An 18625-nucleotide genomic window follows, 5' to 3' on the forward strand; every position below is an offset into this window, starting at 1 on the left:
AGGTGAAAACTTTGCCTCTTTGAAGTCAATAGGTGGGCTTCTGGACCTGCTTCTAAATTTTCTCCTCCGTATCTTCATTGCTTTAAAACAGGAAATAAGAGTAAGTGCACTGAAGATATATCTTAAGTGCTAAAAGTCACTTTTAATTTGCTGCTGGCCAGCTTCTAATTATACAGAAATTATTAACATCTTGTATGAATACTTATTTGTATATGGCTTTGTGGGGTAGAAGTATGAAAGTCCTTAGTAAATTTATTCTAGGGAACCCTTAACTGTAACAATATGTCCCACTGCCTGAAATATACAAACTAGACGAAATCAAGCAGTGATTTTTTTCCACTTGACATATCAAATACAATGTATGTTATACTGCTGTGAGTGCTTCATGCTAGTATTGCAGAATTCAAGCAGCCTTATTTTGTGATCATTTAGCAGAAGTTGTGCAACGAATTATCATACATCCCTGGTAGTGTTCAAGGCCAAGTTGGTCCAAGCTTGGAGCAGCCTGGTCTAGTGGAAGGTGTCCCTGCTCATGGCAGAGGGGTTGGAACTGGTTGATATTTAAAGTCCCTTCCAACCTAAACCATTCTGTGATTCTATGGTTCTGCTTAAATATTGCAAACAGACATGATTCTGTGACAAGATTAGTTTGACAGGACCAGGTTTTATCAAAGGAATGCAGATTTCAGTCTGCCTTGTTAGGTAACTTCAGGTCAAAGGAAATAACTTTCAAAAATAATACAATTCTGCAGTACTTGGACAGCACAGAGTTGGAAACTGAGTTTAGTGAAAATTATAGTATTTCAAAAATAATGCACTAAGATCTTTTTCATAGCAAAACATTTTGTGCTCCACAGTGGAACAAAAAGCTAAAAGAAAACACTGTAAGTTAAAAACTGATCTCAAGGCACCCATTATTTTTCTCCACAAGCAATGGCAAAAACTAAAGAAATAATCCAGAAAAACTATTAGATTCTCATGGGAAAGTTCTTCGTTATACCGTTTACCCACTGTGATTAACAATCTACAAATTGCATCTTAAGATTGCAGACTGCACTGGATTCCAAATATTTTTGTTATAACCCAGGACACTTTCCCGCAGAACAGCTGAGGAATGTGACCCAAAGTCCTTTGTAGACCTACATCTTCTGACCCAGTTTTCTGTTTCATAGCCTCAGTATCAATAAATATTTTTACAAGCAAGTGTATTGCTTAGTACTTGTAATTTAAGAATGATGGGCTCCATCAGTCAAAATTAGGGTTCAATCTTATGCACCATGAGTCTTGAACTGACGCTGTGTTCAATGGTTAATCTTCATGGCATCTGGTGCATACTAGGTCCTTGATTCAGATCCCTTTGAGTGAGCAGAATTATTTTCTGTGTGCTTCTTGGATCATGTTATACATTAATCTGTGATATATACCTGCAAATGTTGATTACAAATAGAAACATATATGTGTAAATATTTAGCTGCATATGCACTCATTACAAACCTTTTGAAAGACACTGGAAAAGTGAGTATATTGTGAACAGGTTTGCAAACAAAAGTTGTGTAAATGCTCTGCTGTAAGAAAATTTGTGTCACAAGTTACTCATTCAAATCACTTTTGTTCCTACAGTGTTAGGCACTGCTATAGAGTCCTTGTCTGAAAAAGGAGGGAAAAAAACAGTCTCTTGGTAGAAGTAAAAATGATGACTGACGTTAATTGAAACGATATTATGTTACTTAGATAAGATATTTTGGAACACAAATACTGTGTTATTGCTAACAAAGTCACAGTCATAGTCAAGAAGCTCACATAGGGAGAGTCAGAAGCTCAGTCTGACTCTGTCCTGGTGTGCTGTTACTGATCATACAGAAATACTGTGTACTTCACAATTGCTAAGGGGAACACTTACCAACTGCAGTTATGAAAACCAAGCCTTGTTCTTATAAATGTTACCAATCAAAATTTTGATCGTGCACGTTTGGATGTCAATCAAAGTATCCACTCAAATAAATCACATAGTAGAAAAGCCTACATGCTAATTACTTCATAAATAGCGGGGTCACCTTCTCAGCCATCTCTGAAAACTTAATCAATTGAAGGGCACCTATACACTTAAGCGGACTTTGAGTCATGCACTAAATGTATACTGAAATATAAAATACACTATATGTAAACTTGTCTCTCACTAGCAAAAAATAAATGCTTCTTTGGGGTAGTTTGCAGTGTTTAAAAACAATTTTCAAAAATATAGGTTTCATTAAGAAAGCAGGAGCCTAAAAGAAAATAAGAATTAACATAAGAATGTCATTAGGGTCAGGGTTTGGCTGTCCCACATCATAATTTGCTGTTATTCAATATCCCAATGATTATTAAATTAATCTCTTATTTAAACAGTAATCAAAAACAAGTTAACCCACATTTTCTAAGCACTGTCAACAAGAGTGGAAAACTGGGATTTTAAAAAACATCTGAAATGCTTTCATATTTTCCAGTAAGCTATTCCCTTTTATAGCTTATAAAAAAAACCCACCATTACTTCTGAAAGCGCAGATGATAGACTTTTGCATGTTTATGGCAGTTACAGTGTTAGAAATAGTTAACTGCTAAAGGGAAATCTTTTTTTTTTTTTCTTAATCAATGTCAACTGGAACTCTTCTGTTGAGTCATAAGTACACTAATGCCAGACAGACTTGATATGGGTTTTAAAGGTGTTTTGCTGCAAAAACACATTGAGATGTATTTTTGATTACACATTAAATTTGAAGTCTTTGGTTACATAAGCATCTCAATGCTGCTTCCATTGAGCAAGTGTGTCAACCAAAGTTCTTCAGCATTTCTCAGTGGTTACATTACCAGTTTTTGATCACTAGAGTGATCTCAGCATTGCAAAGTTTAATTGCTGATACTCAAAAAGCACTAAAAACCTCCAAGCAATGCATCCTTAGAAAGACAAAGTTGTTACAAATTACAAAGGATAATGGCTGTTAGGATGTTTGACCAGTGAAAGTTACCTGATCTTTCTAGTATAACTGCTCATCTGTTTGTAGAGCAGTTTTCTCTAAGTGCAAGTCTTGGTTGTGCAAAAAGAATTCAGATGTTTTCATTCAGCTTCATTTGAAAATTTGATGCTTTCATTCAGCTTTTTTTAGGACAAAACCATTGATTTCAGCATTAACTCAGGCTACTATGAATGTGAGTATAGATCTTCTGTAGGCACAGCAACTTACTTAACTAACTATAGATTAAGTGTATATTTTAAAATTTCAGAGTTACAAGGAACCATTTGAGTGCATAGTTGCCAAAGTTGCATGTTCAACTGTAAAAACTATGGGTGTACAAGTCAGACAGTAGTTGCACAGTCAAATGCTTAAATGTCTGCTCTTTTAACCTCTCCTGTTCATGTGATGACATATTGGACTTGGATGTAGATCAGAAATCTAGCCTTGCTTCCAATGACCCAGGGAGCAAAGCCCCTTTCTCTTCTAATTGCAGCACTCCTGGGTCTACAGGTCAATACCAAAACCCCAAAGAAACTGTTTTGTTCCCAGTTGATTCTTTGTGCACTATCTTAAGACACAAAGAGAAAAGTAAATATGAGAAAGCCATATTCTCACTTGGGAAGCAAGGAATTACGCAGCTACAATCATCCTAACCCTCAGAAAGACTTACATGCATATTTTAATTACGCATGATGAATGTAAGTGTTCCCTTTACTTTGCTGTACATCACATGTAAATTGCCTGTTAAATTTCTAGGAACTACTTACTTGATTAAACAGTGTCCCATGTATTCTATATTTGGTCCATTGCAGCGTTAGTAAGCAGACAATTTAACAGGGAAAATCATCAATAAACTAAATCACTTGCTTTCTTATAGACTGGACACTAAGTGATACTCATTGTTGATAAAAAGAGGTAGATAGCAGTGGAATTACAGTCCAGGATGACACTGAACCCTTCATGTAGATTTATAATGGCAAATTCAGGCTTGTCCATTGGATGTGCTTATTTGGCAGTGAGAGATAACAATGTGAATTAGATTCAGGGGATGAGTATATTAGTGTCAGGAATAGTGCAATCTGAAGACATTAAAAATGGTAATGGTTTTTAAAAACCACTTAATCTTCAGTCATACCACCATTTGCTAAATTATTTCTGCCTGCCTTTCTCAGTAGAAGCTTGCCAAACTACTGCACTTGATCTGTTTAAAATGTGTAAATAAATATGCAGTTTAATTTCCCATGAAATAAATAATCACTTGCCTTTTCAGATGTAGTTAGTTTACTTCCAAACAAATCAGCTTGCCACATAAAACAAGCAAAGCATCAAGGGCCAATTTCTTCTCATTTGGAGCTCTGTGTATATCAGAATATCCCTGTAGATTTCCCATGGTAGTTTGGGCAGTAAATTATAGCAAGTTTCCTACAAGTCATTTTGGTTGTGTTCATTTTACTGTTTCCACCTTATAGGACCCTGAAGAAAACCAAATGTTCTCTGTATTTCACCATAGGTTGTATACACTCTATGTTTTTATGTGCTTGCTTTTTCAGCAATGATGCCAAGTATGTACGTGATACCATGCACATAAATGTTTTTGACTTATGCCCATGTGGAGTCACAGGTGTGCTATAGTCAAAGTGCTTACTGTTGATCCTGGCAACGTTGCACAGATCTTCGTTTCTGAAGGCCCACTTAGATGTGCATGGAAGTTAAGGAGTATCTTCATGGGAAAACTCAGTATTTTCCATACCTCAGTACTTCATTGTTGAAGGCTTAAGAATCAAAATCTTAGTCTATAGTCATCTTGCACCTCTGTTTTGAAAGTCAGCTCTCACAGACTTGTAGAATACTTATGAGCATTAAAATGTCTTTATATTTGCAGCAACAGCAGTATCGGTGGAAACTTATCATAGTCAAAACCCTTAAACTCTAGAAGATTCCCAAAGATATTTTCTTTTTACTGTTCTTTCCTTCTAAAAAATATCAAGTTATGCAATTTAAACTTCCAGAATTACTTGTTAAAGGTCTTTATAATTAGTTTAAAATCCTGTGTTTTGTGTTACCCACACATCTCCACTTGTATGCTGAGAAACTTCCTCTTCACTCCAAAGACAACAGTGATGATGATGATGTTTGTCATGAAGGTGCAATTTAAAGTCACAATATGAGTAATTTACTCCACCCTTTGATAATGTATATTTTGAATGACCAGTTCAGGAAACACTATAAATTACTAATTTCATTTAAGAAAATAGGTGTATGAAATAATAGAGCAAGACATAGTTACTGGGCAGATCTGTGCCTGACAGTCATTACTTTAGCAATCACTTGGACAGGTTTCAAATAGTTTTTTCTGCTTGTTTGCTTGGGGTTTTTGTTTTTAAATAGACAGAGATTTTCAATATCATTTTTTGTTTCAGAACATTTTTAGCATGCTTGTTGAATTCAGAATTGTAGCTGCCTATACACAAAATGCCACCTTATAGCAAAAATAATCTTTCATCATTATCTCAGTTTCTGTATCAAAGGCCTCCCCCCAGAATCAAAACCTTGGAGCTTGTTTATTTAGTTGGCAAAGCCATGTAATTAGTACAAATCTGTAATTAGACAAATCTGTAATTAGACAAATGTGTATTTGGATTCTCCCTCTCAATTTGCTTTGCACTGTAATCATAATAAAAAAAGGTAGAGAAGGAAAGAATCAATGTGGATCAAAGGCTAAAAAGTACATTTAATCTAAAAAAAAGTTCTGACCCTAGTAATCTTTTTCAAAGAGCTTTTTAAATGACAAGGAATATATACTGAATGAGAGAGGGATTCTATAGAAGGAAAAGAAAGATGAGGAAATGTACAGATGTTCTTTTCTTGCAGATGTATACAGCTTTTTCATTAGGAGACTTCATAGCACTGACTGTGTGGTTTATCTGTAAGTGCTATAAAATCCTGGAGATAGGTGGGTCAGCTTCCTAGCAATTCAGTTGATTATTGTTGTCATTAGTTTTGCTGTAGGTTTTTTTCTGAGAAGTAGGTTGAGATGTGCTCTCTCTCTTAACTCCCGACTTCCCTGCTTATGTCATCTAAGTAAGCGTAGAGCTGAGAAGCACAGAGCTTGAGAAGTTTATAAATAAAACTTTTGCATGGGAAGATGGTGATTTCCACCCATGGACTGTTAATAGTTAAGCTCATAGTGCTGTAAAATATAAATATTACTCTACTTAAAAGTAATAAATATTAATAGAATGGTAGATAGTAGCTGATGCAATGAAAGCTTGTTTTGTAATGATAGGAGTTTTTAAAAAGTATGAATGCCAGAATATATAGAGCTGAGTAGTGATATATACAACAAAGATGACTCTGAATCGGAAAACTAATTAAATTCACTAATTAATTTAACTAAAGACTAATCAAATTGACTGAAGTGAATTCTTAAAGTCAGGCACACTTGTGAAGAATTGTTACTGGGAAATTTTGTTTATAATATAGTATAATAATTTAAATATCATTATATTAATTTATGATTTAGTTTATAATATATTTATATTATATTACAAAAATAATATATGACAATCAATGAAAACATTACTTGGGTGCCTGTACATGTCCCATGTCTCTTTATAAGGGACTTGAGAGCTTAATGCATATTTAATAGCTTTTAACCTGGGAAAACAACATGAATCTTAAGATTCGTGTGCCATGCAGGAAACATATTTAAAGCCTGTGGGGTTTTTGAGCATATTTCTTTGCAAAAATTTTGCAGTCCGTTTTAAACCTAGTGATCTGAAAGTCTTCATTGTCTTACATCCTCATTAAGCTGGACTAGTAAGCTTAGGACCGTTGTCAAATTCCTCATTACACAAAGTACTTTTTTCATCCTAAAGTCTGTATATTCAAAGTTTTTGGAAGTTTGTGACATTTTTAATATTCAGTTGGTAAGTTACCTGCATCTGAGCATCAGTTATTGAGAAAACATCCCCTGACTGATGAAAGGGGAATAGCATTTCTGGGTTTTCTTACCTGAAACAAAATGGTTATCAGCCATGCCACAGCTCTCTGGGGTTGCCAGCCTTTGGCAGACATAAGAATGGTGAGGATGATGTTGTTCACTTAAATCATTGAATCACAGAATAGTTAAGGTTGGAAAGGACCTTAAGATCATCTAGTTCCAACCCAGTTACCATGGGCAGGGGCACCTTACACTAAACCATGTCACCCAAGGCTCTGTCCAATGTGGCCATGAACACCAACAGGGATGGAGAATTCGCAACCTCCATGGGCAACCGATTCCAGTGCCTCACCACCCTAACAATAAAGAATTTCTTCCTTATATACAATCCAAACTTCCTCTGTTTAAGTTTTAACCCGTTACCCCTTGTCCTATCACTACAGTCCTTAATGAATAGTCCCTCCCCAGCCTCCCTATAGGCCCCCTTCAGATACTGGAAGGCTGCTATGAGGTCTCCATGCAGCCTTCTCTTCTCCAGGATGAACAGCCCCAACTTTCTCAGCCTGTCTTCATATGGGAGGTGCTCCAGTCCCCTGATCATCCTCATGGCCCTCCTCTGGACTTGTTCCAACAGTTCCATGTCTTTTTTATGTTGAAGACACCAGAACTGTGCACAATACTCCAAGTGAGGTTTCACAAGAGCAGAGTAGAGGGGCAGGATCACCTCCTTCAACTTGCTGATCACGCTCCTTTTGATGCAGCCCAGGATATGGTTGGTTTCTGGGCTGCGAGCGCACACTGAAGCCAGCTCATGTTCATTTTCTCATCGACCAGCACCCCCAAGTCCTTCTCCGCAGGGCTGCTCTGAATCTCTTCTCTGCCCAGCCTGTAGCTGTGCCTGGGATTGCTCTGACCCAGGTGTAGGACCTTGCACTTGGAATGGTTAAACTTCATGAGGTTGGCATCAGCCCACCGCACAAGCATGTCAAGGTCCCTCTGGATGGCATTCCTTCCCTCCAGCATATCAACCGAACCACACAGCTTGGTGTCATCGGCAAACTTGCTGAGGGTGCACTTAATCTCACTGTCCATGTCAGCGACAAAGATGTTGAACAAGACCAGTCCCAACAACAATCCTTGATTCTGAGTGTTGCTTTAAGTAGGTATTCTTACACTAACACCAAATTATGCTGCAGTCAGTCAGGCTGTATGTGGTAGCAGTATTTTGCTAGCTTGGGTTCAGGTTACAGGCCTGAGGTTGAGAGTTTATCTGTCCCTTTTTATATGAGAGAACCACTAGCTGCTTTTTCATATACTTCAGCTGCTGCAGCTCTCAGAAATGTTGTTATTGGCATATATGTTATTTTTATAAATTGCATTGAAGATATTCCATTCTCTATCATTGTTTATTTGGGAAAAAAAAAAAAAAAAGGAAAAATACAACAAAAATCCACCAATAAAAATCCCCAAATAGCTCAACTTGACTGTGATATAACAATTTCATTCATTCATTAAAAAAATGTGATAAGTGAGAGAAATGTCAGTGGAAATGTAGCCAGCAGCCTGGAAAGCACATGATAGGAGTTGAGAAATAGCACAGTGGATATCTGCACTTCAGCTGAATTCTTGAAGTTTGTTCCAGACCATTGGGGTTGAACATTTGCAACCAACAGTTATGTGAGTAACACATATTTGAGTGCAGAGTGCACAATATTTTCCATTTACTGTACCCTAGTGCTGGAATGTTTTTTCTTTCTCTAAAAAATAGGAAAGATTGAGTTTGACAGATATGAAATGTAATCCCAAAATAACAATTAATCTTAATCCAAATTACTCAAACTTCATTAATGCAGGTTGGCACTCAGAAAAATACACTGAAAGGCACAGAGGGAAATTGCTGAATTTACAGATGCTCAAGCATTGAAGCACCCAGTGGGGGATATCTGAGTTGAGTACCGTGGAAATTCAGAGTACTTTTTCACATCTTTGTGCATGTGTTTAGGTTGCCAATTTGAAAATACTGCCCTCAGTTTATTTCTTTTCAAACTACTCACAGTGAAATTCTTCCATGCTTCTTGTGTGGAAGAAAGTATGCTTTGCTCATCTGCATGAGCGAAACAGCTGGTAGCAAAAAGATCTTTTCTGTTGCCTCCTAAAAATTATTGATATGATTATGTACGTGCAGGAGTGAAATATGCTAACGCAACAACGAGCCATTGTTCTAGTCATAATCTGAATGTAAATCCCACAGTCATCACTGTAGCATCAAACAATAGTATTAAGTGTTCCTATGGTCATTACAGAAACAAATGAAAAATGCATATATGGATTTATTTTTTTTCTTCTTGAATCAGGCTGTTAAAACTCCTGAACATGAAATTGAAAAGTAAAATATATAGTTTGTAAAATACACCATCTAGATCAATAATTCTTATGAACAAAGGTGTTCTGCACAATAACGCAGTATTTCTGTGTGAAAATAATAATTAATTTTTAGCGAGAATCACATAGCATTGTTTTTAAACAAATTGAACTGCTTTGAATGTTGGTGTTGTGCTCAAATCACCATCAAATTACAAATAAATATCTTCCATTCTGCAGGATAATGGCAATATATTTTTACTATACTTTTTGGTTCCTCAAATGTAGTTTTATACTGTCAGAATCTTCACAGTTCCCTGCTGCTTATAATTCATTTGGTTCCTCAAACTTCTTGCAACCTTTGCTGCTATTGGAAGAAAGTAGGAGAAAATTTCTCTGAAAATCAGAGATTTCTGGATGCCGTCAGGAAGTTTATTACCATTCTTTGTTTTTGCAGCAAGTCACACAGCTGTGTCACTGGCCACCAGCTAATGGCAGTGTGGCTGTAAGCCAGGAAAAGGAAAATATTTCAGTGCAATTGGCCAAGAAATGATGGTATTTGGGATCCTCAGTCTGAACTGTAAGTGACTGCTTATAAGTAGGCAAAACTTAAGTCTGTTCAGTTTATATCCTGTCCAAAACTTAACATCAGTGAACAAGGAAATGGATTATCTCTCCTGCATTGAAATACAGGGACTAAGCTTCTTAACAGCAATATCGATTTCCTTTAATAGCAGACATAGACAAATAGTAGAGAGTAAACAACTTAAAGGTTAAGTTTGCTTAGCTGGACAAGACACTTCTCTTGCATGTTTGAAACTGAATTAGCTTAGCTTTGCCTCTTATGAATCCAGCTATGTTAGGAAAGTTGAAGCCAGCAGCATTTCGGAGACAAGGTGTTAAGCCTACCACATACAGATTTTTGCACCTTATGATTCAGGTAGTTGTTGTGAAGCAATTATTTGCATTAAGGAAGGAAACGACTGACAAATGCGTGTGATCTTGTGGTTGGCTGGTAAAACATGCATCTTACTTTTGGAGATATAGCAGCCTCATAACTGTAGCAGCCAGGAAGAAAAAAGGGTCTGGATCTGTCTTGGTACTGCTGTGCCTGCTTTAATCAATGTGGGAGATGCTCCGAAATCCCTAAATGGCAGCCTTCAGAGGCCCCACAACAAAGCCACCTGCTGCAGCAATTAATATATTAACCTTCTTCCCTCTGTCCCTTTCCCACAGGGCACTGACTCTGCTTGTCCTATCATCACTGCCCTTTCACCCCATGTTGGAACATCTCCCTCCTTTTCAGGGAGGTTTATCCCCCTCCTGATTGCCTTATTAATGCTTTACTACCCAAGAGGTTGAGGAGCTGGAAGATGAAGAGAAAGAAGCACACAGTGTGGAAAGAGGACAGTATAGCAAAGGGTAGTGTCAGCTCAGTCCCTATCCATCTACTGCCCTGAGTACATCTAATTACTACTCCTCACAGGAGAAATTCATGTAATAAGGAAAATAACTGATATTTTTAAAATTAGGTTTGGGTTTTGGTTGCCTCTTTTTGGTTTTGGTGGGTTTTTTTGTTTGTTTGGGTTTTGTTTAAGCATAGTCTGTGAAATAAATTATTATGATAACAAAATAATATACATTATAAGTGCATTAAAACTTTTATATATACAAGCAAAAGGAAGAGATTCAAACTGAAAACAAAACAAAACAACATTTTGATGTAATGTGCTGGCTCTGTTAGAACAGGTATTGCAGTCTGCACTTGGCTTTAGGCATCACATTTCACTGGGTTCAGGATTCATTTCTTTGCAGGATCACTACTCAGCCATTAAAAAGAGAGAAAGACCCTCCTGCAGAGGATAATTCAGATCACCAAACCCAAGCTTCTGCTCTGAATTATCCTTGAGTAGCCTGTGTCTCTGCATGTACTTTGATAAGTTGGAGATGGTTACCTTTCTAATACAAGAACCTGAGTTACATGCACAAAGGCAGCTGGTGTACCTGCGCTCCAAGAATTACATTACAGTCGTATTGTGATCTTTCCAGATTCTAGGCAATCTTAAGAAATTAAAAGGAGCTGGTTCTTTGTAGGAAGACTAATTTAGTTACATTAAAAGTGAGCTTTCTTATCATGCTTTCATAAGCACGACTTCAACAAATACCATTATGAATGCAGCAGTACTTGAATTCCAAGTCATTTCTTTGGTTTCATTCCACAATGAAAAAATTAATTTTCAATGAACAGGTTAATAAATACTTGCATTTTTGAGCAAGTACTTACTATTTATAAAACATAAAGCTGGTTTGTTTGGGGTTTTTCCCCCAAAAAATAAAATTGTGTGGTATCTGTGCAGATGTTTTTATGTCAGCCAATACAGAAATAAGTTAGAAAGAAACAAAGTGTGTGCAACATGAGAAAAGTGCTGTGTGATGCTCTGACTCAAAATACAGAATTTCTTGCAGATGTACTCTCTGTTCTTGCTCTTTCTTCATTAGCAAAATAGTTTGGCATGACTAGATTTTCTTCCTCCTCCTCTCTTTACCCCTTTCAAGTATTGCATTTCTTCCTTCCTCACCTTCCCTGCAAAGTGAAGAAGTAGTTTGTGCTCAGGTCTGTTTTAAGCCTCTGAACTTGAATATTAAACAAACCAAACTAGTTCCTCAGTGAATGAAAGATGAAGGAGAAATCATTAATAAGGTTCTTATTGACTCAATGGCTTCAACATAATAGAAACCCCAACATTTATTCCATTTTATATATGGAGACATATGCAAGGCTTTTTCCTGAGTATGATGACAATACTGGTGTAAAGGAAAAAGGTTCAAATCAAAAGATTTACATTACTTAACATAAAAGAAATTTACCTTTTAAACACAAAACATCTAGTGTAAATATTAAACCTAGGCTATTAAGCATATACTTTCTTTAGCTTCTTAAACTAGCAATAAAGGTCAATAAAACCCCTTGCTCTGTCCTTGAGAGCTGGCACCCATATTGCCAGTGACACAAACGACAGCCTAAGCCAGCAGGTGGTCAGAAATACTTATTGTAAAATCAACTTCAGAGAATTCACAGTGGAGCTCACTGAAAAAAAAAAAAAAAAAAGCCAAGAAAAAAGGCTGTTTTCATTACTTTGTCAGCACCTTACTTTATTTCCCAGTGCAGTCTTGGAAGCTGGTTTGCTAGAGGTTTTTCTCCTTGCGACTGAGTCGTGTCTTACACAATGAAACATTTTCGTGGAATATTTCAGTATTTGAAAGACTTTGTTCTGACTATGTTTATGCACCTTTTGTTTTCTGTGAATGTTTGGTTCATGAGACTTACTGGCATGCACATTCACTCAAAATGAATCTGAGAGATGCATGTGCATGTTACCATGGAAACAGAAAGCTGAACCCAAACAGTGGACCTGCTGCTGGGATGATTGTGTGCTTTATCCAGCTTGGGCATGGAACCAGTGCCATGTGAATTATCTGAACAGACACAGAGAAACTGCAGTGGTTGGGACTGACAGAAACTTATTTGTCGTTGATTTAGTGAGGGTAAAACCACGTTGTGGCTGGAAAATGATCTTACATTACAGAAGATTAAAGACGTATAGTTTGGTTGTGCACATTCTACTAATAGAAAAGAAAACTTAAATGGACACAAATAGTTTTTTTGCCCCTAGTTATTTGCTCAACTTAATCTCTGTCTTCACTTCTTGATATGTTAATCCTTTCCCTGTGACCTCACAAGTCAATGGCTGGTGAGGACATGCACTTGGCTTTAGAACTTCATTTCAAGATTAGATCTGATAATTGTTTCTTCCACTGCTTGTGGAAGATAAGATTATTTGGGTTTTTATTTACCCCTAGTAGGGTGGATGAGAAGGTAGTTGTTCCACTTTGCAAGGTATTTCTTAAAATATTATGCACCATAGAAAAAAATTCTGCAGTTAGCCAAATGTTGCATCATTGGTGGCTCCTTAGATGACAGTCACATGCTCTGTGGCAGTCACCGTAAGGTTAGATACTTCACAAGAGTCTGTAGTAAAGAGACAGTAGATCTTTAAGAGTGTTCACTGTTTGGTAAACAGAACCAGTGTAATTAGGTCTATTGTATAAGTCCTAAAGTAGAAAAACTTTCTTTGACAATCCATGCATATACTGCATTCCCCAAATTACCAGGTCTAGCAAAATTTTCTGTACCATTTAATTCCTACAAACCTTTGTAGTTTTTGATATTTTTGTCAGAGAAGGCACGTAGTAATTTTTTTCAGTATCATAGGTCTTTAGTGGAAACTCTTCTGGATTAAAGTGCTTTCTTTTCCCATTTCGGCTGAGTGAAATGATAGGAAAAGCTCCCAATCTTTTTTTACTACACCCCCCCCCACACACCCTACTGTTACCCCCTCACCCCGTCTTCAGCAAAGCAGTAGCTTATACTGTACAGCCCTTATGGCATCCCAGCGAAGTGGGTGAGAGAAGATACAAAATGGGATATGTGCCCACCTTTAATGAAATGGCACCTTTAAGCCTGCCTATATGGTACATCCTTTCTCACAGGCTTCTGTAATCACCTGGGGGCCACAAAAAGGGGTTATCACAAAAAGACTTGGTTTCAGGCAAACTGTAAATACAACTGAAGAGTGATAATTCCCTTTTCATCAAAAACAGAAATTAATCATTTCACATCCAGTTACTTTTTAAACACGTTATGCCCTTCATGTCCTTTTCTGAGCTAGTTTTAGAGATGCAATAAATAGAAGTTTCAGACTGCACAAAATTCAAATGGTAACAATTTCTGGGAATGAAATTAATATTTTTTTTTGATCCTTGAGGGTTTGATTTATTCATAACTGTTTTGAGAAATTCATGCAGTACAATTTTGGTGTTATTGTCTGTTAAAGATTTTCCTTCCTTTCCTTTTGTTGGCCCCATTTCTCTCACACACAAATCCACAAAGCCACAGATGCTCCGTTACAATGATGTCAGTCTTGCTACATGCTCCAGCTGTTTGGTAGGTACATTTATAAAGTTCAGCCTTTTACATTATGCCATAAATGTATATTTCATGTATAAACATAAAGCTAACATATTGCAGATCACTCTAAGTGTAATTTTAATGGAGGTTCAGTAAGTTTAAAAAATACTGGAGTGTTTAATCTTTCCATTGGCAACATATTCATAGTCAGTTTTCTAGTTTTAATTTTTTTTCTGAAGGTAGGTTTGAATGTTCCCTGCCCCCTCTGCTATTTCATTCTCTGTGATCTTTGGAGAAAGCAGGGAGTTATTTTAGTAAGGCAATATGTATTTTAAATAAAGATGTCTGAGGAAAAATATGTTTCCACATCTTTTTGGTGCTTAACCCCTCACTTAATGTTCTCTACATTTACCAGCATACCACACTGAAAAACACCTAATTCCTGGAATTGCCAGATATCAGTGCTATTCGATAGGGTGGATAGGCTGTTGATATGACATATAAATTCTGACAGTTTATCAAGAATTGGGTCTGCGCCTTAAAGCTTTTCTTTGTATTGTGTCCTGAATTTCAAAAGAAAGGCTAAGCAGTGCCTATTTGGCTCTACCTCCTTCCCCTTTTCTCACTGGTATGTGCTTAAGAGTTCAGCTCATTGTAACTATGTGGATCATTGAATAGTGCCCACAGGATCCTTCGCTGGTCTCCCCTGGGTGCTTTCCTTCTTACAAGCAATGTCTTTATTTCTTGCTCTCCTTTTGAGTTCCCTACTTTGTCTTAATTTGAATGTGATGCTGAGTTATCACCGTATTTGTACCATGCAGTCATCATTATTCTAAAATAAATCTCCTCACTTAGGAAGATTTTGAGGCTTAATCTCTGTTTTGTTGGCTCAGTAGTAAAATGACTCTCAAGAGGATGGATGAAAGCTGAGATCTTTCTCAGTAGTTCATGATGCTTCAATCAAGACCCAGAGAGAATAAAGACCCTAATGTGATCATAGAGGCTAAAGTTTGGGACCATGAGTTATCACTATGTGGCTGCAGAAGAACCTCCATTAACTTTGCAGATTGGTTTCATGTATAATTAAAAAAATCCACTTCATAAATACATAGAGATTCAATATTGAAATCTGAAAAAGAAAAAACTGATAAACTCCGTGGTAATTCACTTGTGTCCCAGTCTCAGCATTAAGATATCAGCAGTATCCGTTCTGCTTCACCTGTGTCCCTTTCAGCATCACGTGCATGTCAAAATGGGCAACCATTCTGTGAAATAAGGGAAGCATTGCCTTAGACCCTCTTTTTTTTTACAAGGTGTGGTGATACAGTATGGTATATAAAATCAGTGTTATTTGTAACTGTAATCCAGGTGTCAATTTAAAACCTAAGAAAACCTGTTGTCAGAAATACAGACAATATCACCATTATTTGATTTCTTTCTAATTTGCAGGTCTTTTGTTATCCAGCAAATCCCAAGCAGCAATCTCTTCATGGTGGTAGTAGATAATGAATGCTTCTGCGATTCTGTCCCACCAATTACTATGGCACCTATAGAAATAAGATATATCCTTTTTAATTGCAAAGTTGTCAGAAAGATATTCAAGATGCAAATATTGAAAAAATTCTTATTACATAAAACTTGCATTACATGACTTAATAAATAACGCATCATTACCCACTATAAAGTGGTTGACTGTTTGAAATTAAGCTAGGTGAGACTACATTCTTACTTATTTTCAAGGAGAATTCACTTTTTTTTTTTTTTGAACAGCCAATACAAATTAAGCAAACGCATTTATGTGCATCTTTAAGCACCATAAAGTAATGGTCATCTTTAGATAGCTGAACAAACTAGTATAAGTATGTAATTTCCTTATAAAAATGGAGCTCCTGATATTGGGGCTTCTAAAAGTCTTTTCAGTCTAGTTTTTTTTTCTTTATTTCAGGATTGGACTTGAGTATTGAAAGTATTTTGGTAACCTGCTTTCTAAAAATGTAGATACATAGCAAGTAAATCCATCACTTGATTTTTAATTGCCCTACTTTTTTATTTTGTGCTGTTGTAGGATTTGTTTTCTCATATAAATTGGAATTTATCAAAAGTAGCTTACAGTGTGCTTTTATTTTAGACTACGTATGGAAAGACAGATTAGCAAGGTAAGTACAAATCATACTCTCTAAACTGTGAATCACTGAGGAAAAAGTGCTAGAATTACCTTTTTCTTGTGTTGACCACACATATCACTTTGGATTTTTGATTGAGAGAGGAAGTAGCTGGAAGACTATGTTCATTTCAAAATACTCACATAAAAATGGAATGCTCAAAACATCTCTCCTTAACTACCTTGTACATAATGAATCCCTTAAATGTGAACGCTTGAAATCTCAGAAGATAAGAAGGCGCCCAGAGTCCTGTCATGGATTTCATCCTGAAGTAAGTTCCTATTTTATTTGTCTAAAAGAAAAAAAAAAAAAAAAAGAAAGGAAAAGCTACCTTCTGAGATGAAACATCAGGAAATATTCTGAACACTCAGAACACAGTAGGAAAGGGAAGTGGGTTACTTTTTAAGTGCTGCATATCTTTTGAGTACTCCTGTAGGCAATGTGTTGATTTGCTGCTTTAATAGACTATTTTGTATCATGTAAGAGAATGTGGTAGGATGTGAGCATGAACTGGCAGCCAGGAATATCTGAGAATTTCTCTGGCTCAAGCACAGACCACAATATTCCTCGTTAGAGATGTCTGGGAACTTTATACTGTTAAAGATTTTTTTCAGTAACTAGCTTTTGTATTTCAACTCTCATTATATTTACACATATTGCTTGGGAGAGATCGTTACTGCTCTGTTCTGCGTAGTAGGCTTATTTGTATAGGGACAAAAGTATTTGGTAGGGACTGGGACATGATTACAGTGGATTGTGCAGCGTATGTTCATAGACATCCATTTGACTCTGGAGTAACTTCTATGCCTTCGATGGTGTAATGCAATGTAGAATGAGACCTAAAGTATGTAATGGAGGGGATATTACATGCCTGTTGATCATGCTCACTTTCACTGTACTGTGTAAAGTTGTTCAAATGAAAGTCTGTACCTGTATTAGTTCCTGAGTATGTTTAGTTCATGGGTTTTGTTGTTTGAACCTATGCTGCATAGACAGAAGAGGGTAAGAATGATCATGTGTATCAAAATTGAGTGTATTTATTTCCCTCTTTTTTGTGTGTGATTTTTTTGTTGTGTTTTTGTTTGTTGTTTTTTTTTTTTTTGTTTTTGTTTTTTATTTTATTGTTGTTTTTTAGGAAAATGCAAGAGAATGTGGTGGTGTCTCAGGCCTTAGTGCTAAACCTCCTCTTGTTGCTTTTGTTCTTCTGCTATTGACGATTTTCTCAAGGTGACATTGACTGACATATTCAATTGGCATGCTAATACATGGATAAACTGTGAACTGGGAAATGGTGCAACATAAAGGACATGAAATATAGTCAGAGCATCAGCATTTCATAATTTTAAACTGTTGGTGATATAAATTCTTAAAGATATGTTGAAAAGAGATTTATCTTTTTACTTTGCAAAGTCATGCAGATGTGAATTTGGCATATGATAGTCATGATTCATCAAAAAGGACTAGGTAGATAGAGGTGACCATTGCTTTGTCCCATTGAAAATAATTTAAAACTGTGTACTTTTTTCAATAAAGTATATTAAAATCACAGTTTCAGAGTGTATTTTAAGTACGATAATGTATTTGTTCTATTAATTAATGATGGGAAGAGAATAAAATAAATGGAAGATGATTTATTATGCTTTAAGGCTATTTCTGAAAAGATTAAGAAGAAAACGTGGAGTTATATTTTTAGAATAAGGTAGAAGAACTTTTATTAACTAGTCAAAGAAACACATGTGCATGTATGAAGCTAAGCAGGTAATATGCTGTGCTGAATTATAGTGAAGGTTTGGTTTCTGTAAATATCTCAGTCACATTTAGAGAGTGAGCCAAAGCCTGATTAAAGCCTTTTGCCTAACTTGGTCAAGATTTAGATCAAATAGGTTGATTTGGTTGCAGATGGCAAAATTAAATACTTTTCATCTGTTACAATTTGTGGGAAGATATGTAAAATAACTTCTATAAAAGGATGATGCTGTTCTGTTAGTGTTCTGCCCTACAGACATCATGTCAGCTGTGAGAAGCTCTTTATTAGGAAATTTATAAGCAGAAAAAGTTTGACTTGCAACACATCTGTATCAGTAGAACTCATGGTTTTCACTGAGAATTCATTGAAGCTCACCCTGAGTGAGCAAAGATCAAGACCAGTATTTTTTTTGTTTTAGGCCTTACATTATTCTTTGTAAGGGAAATGAGAATA

At 36.3% G+C, this 18625-nt stretch overlaps 1 protein-coding gene across 1 annotated transcript in view; it reads left to right on the forward strand.

Moving 5' to 3' along the window:
• CACNA2D3 (calcium voltage-gated channel auxiliary subunit alpha2delta 3) overlaps positions 1–18059 on the forward strand; it is a 457261-nt gene extending 439202 nt beyond the window's left edge. Inside the window, exons 36-38 of the mRNA XM_061362402.1 lie at positions 15713–15825; positions 16614–16696; positions 17561–18059. Coding sequence (XP_061218386.1) covers positions 15713–15825; positions 16614–16696; positions 17561–17656 — 292 coding nt within the window. The 3' untranslated portion in view covers positions 17657–18059. The remainder of the gene's footprint in view (positions 1–15712; positions 15826–16613; positions 16697–17560) is intronic.
• The last annotated feature ends 566 nt before the right edge of the window (positions 18060–18625 follow it).

Source organism: Neopsephotus bourkii, unplaced genomic scaffold (assembly GCF_033783945.1).
Source record: "Neopsephotus bourkii isolate Nb327-2 ecotype Australia unplaced genomic scaffold, CSIRO-AGI_Nbou_v1 NB_1120, whole genome shotgun sequence".
NCBI lineage: Eukaryota > Metazoa > Chordata > Aves > Psittaciformes > Psittacidae > Neopsephotus > Neopsephotus bourkii.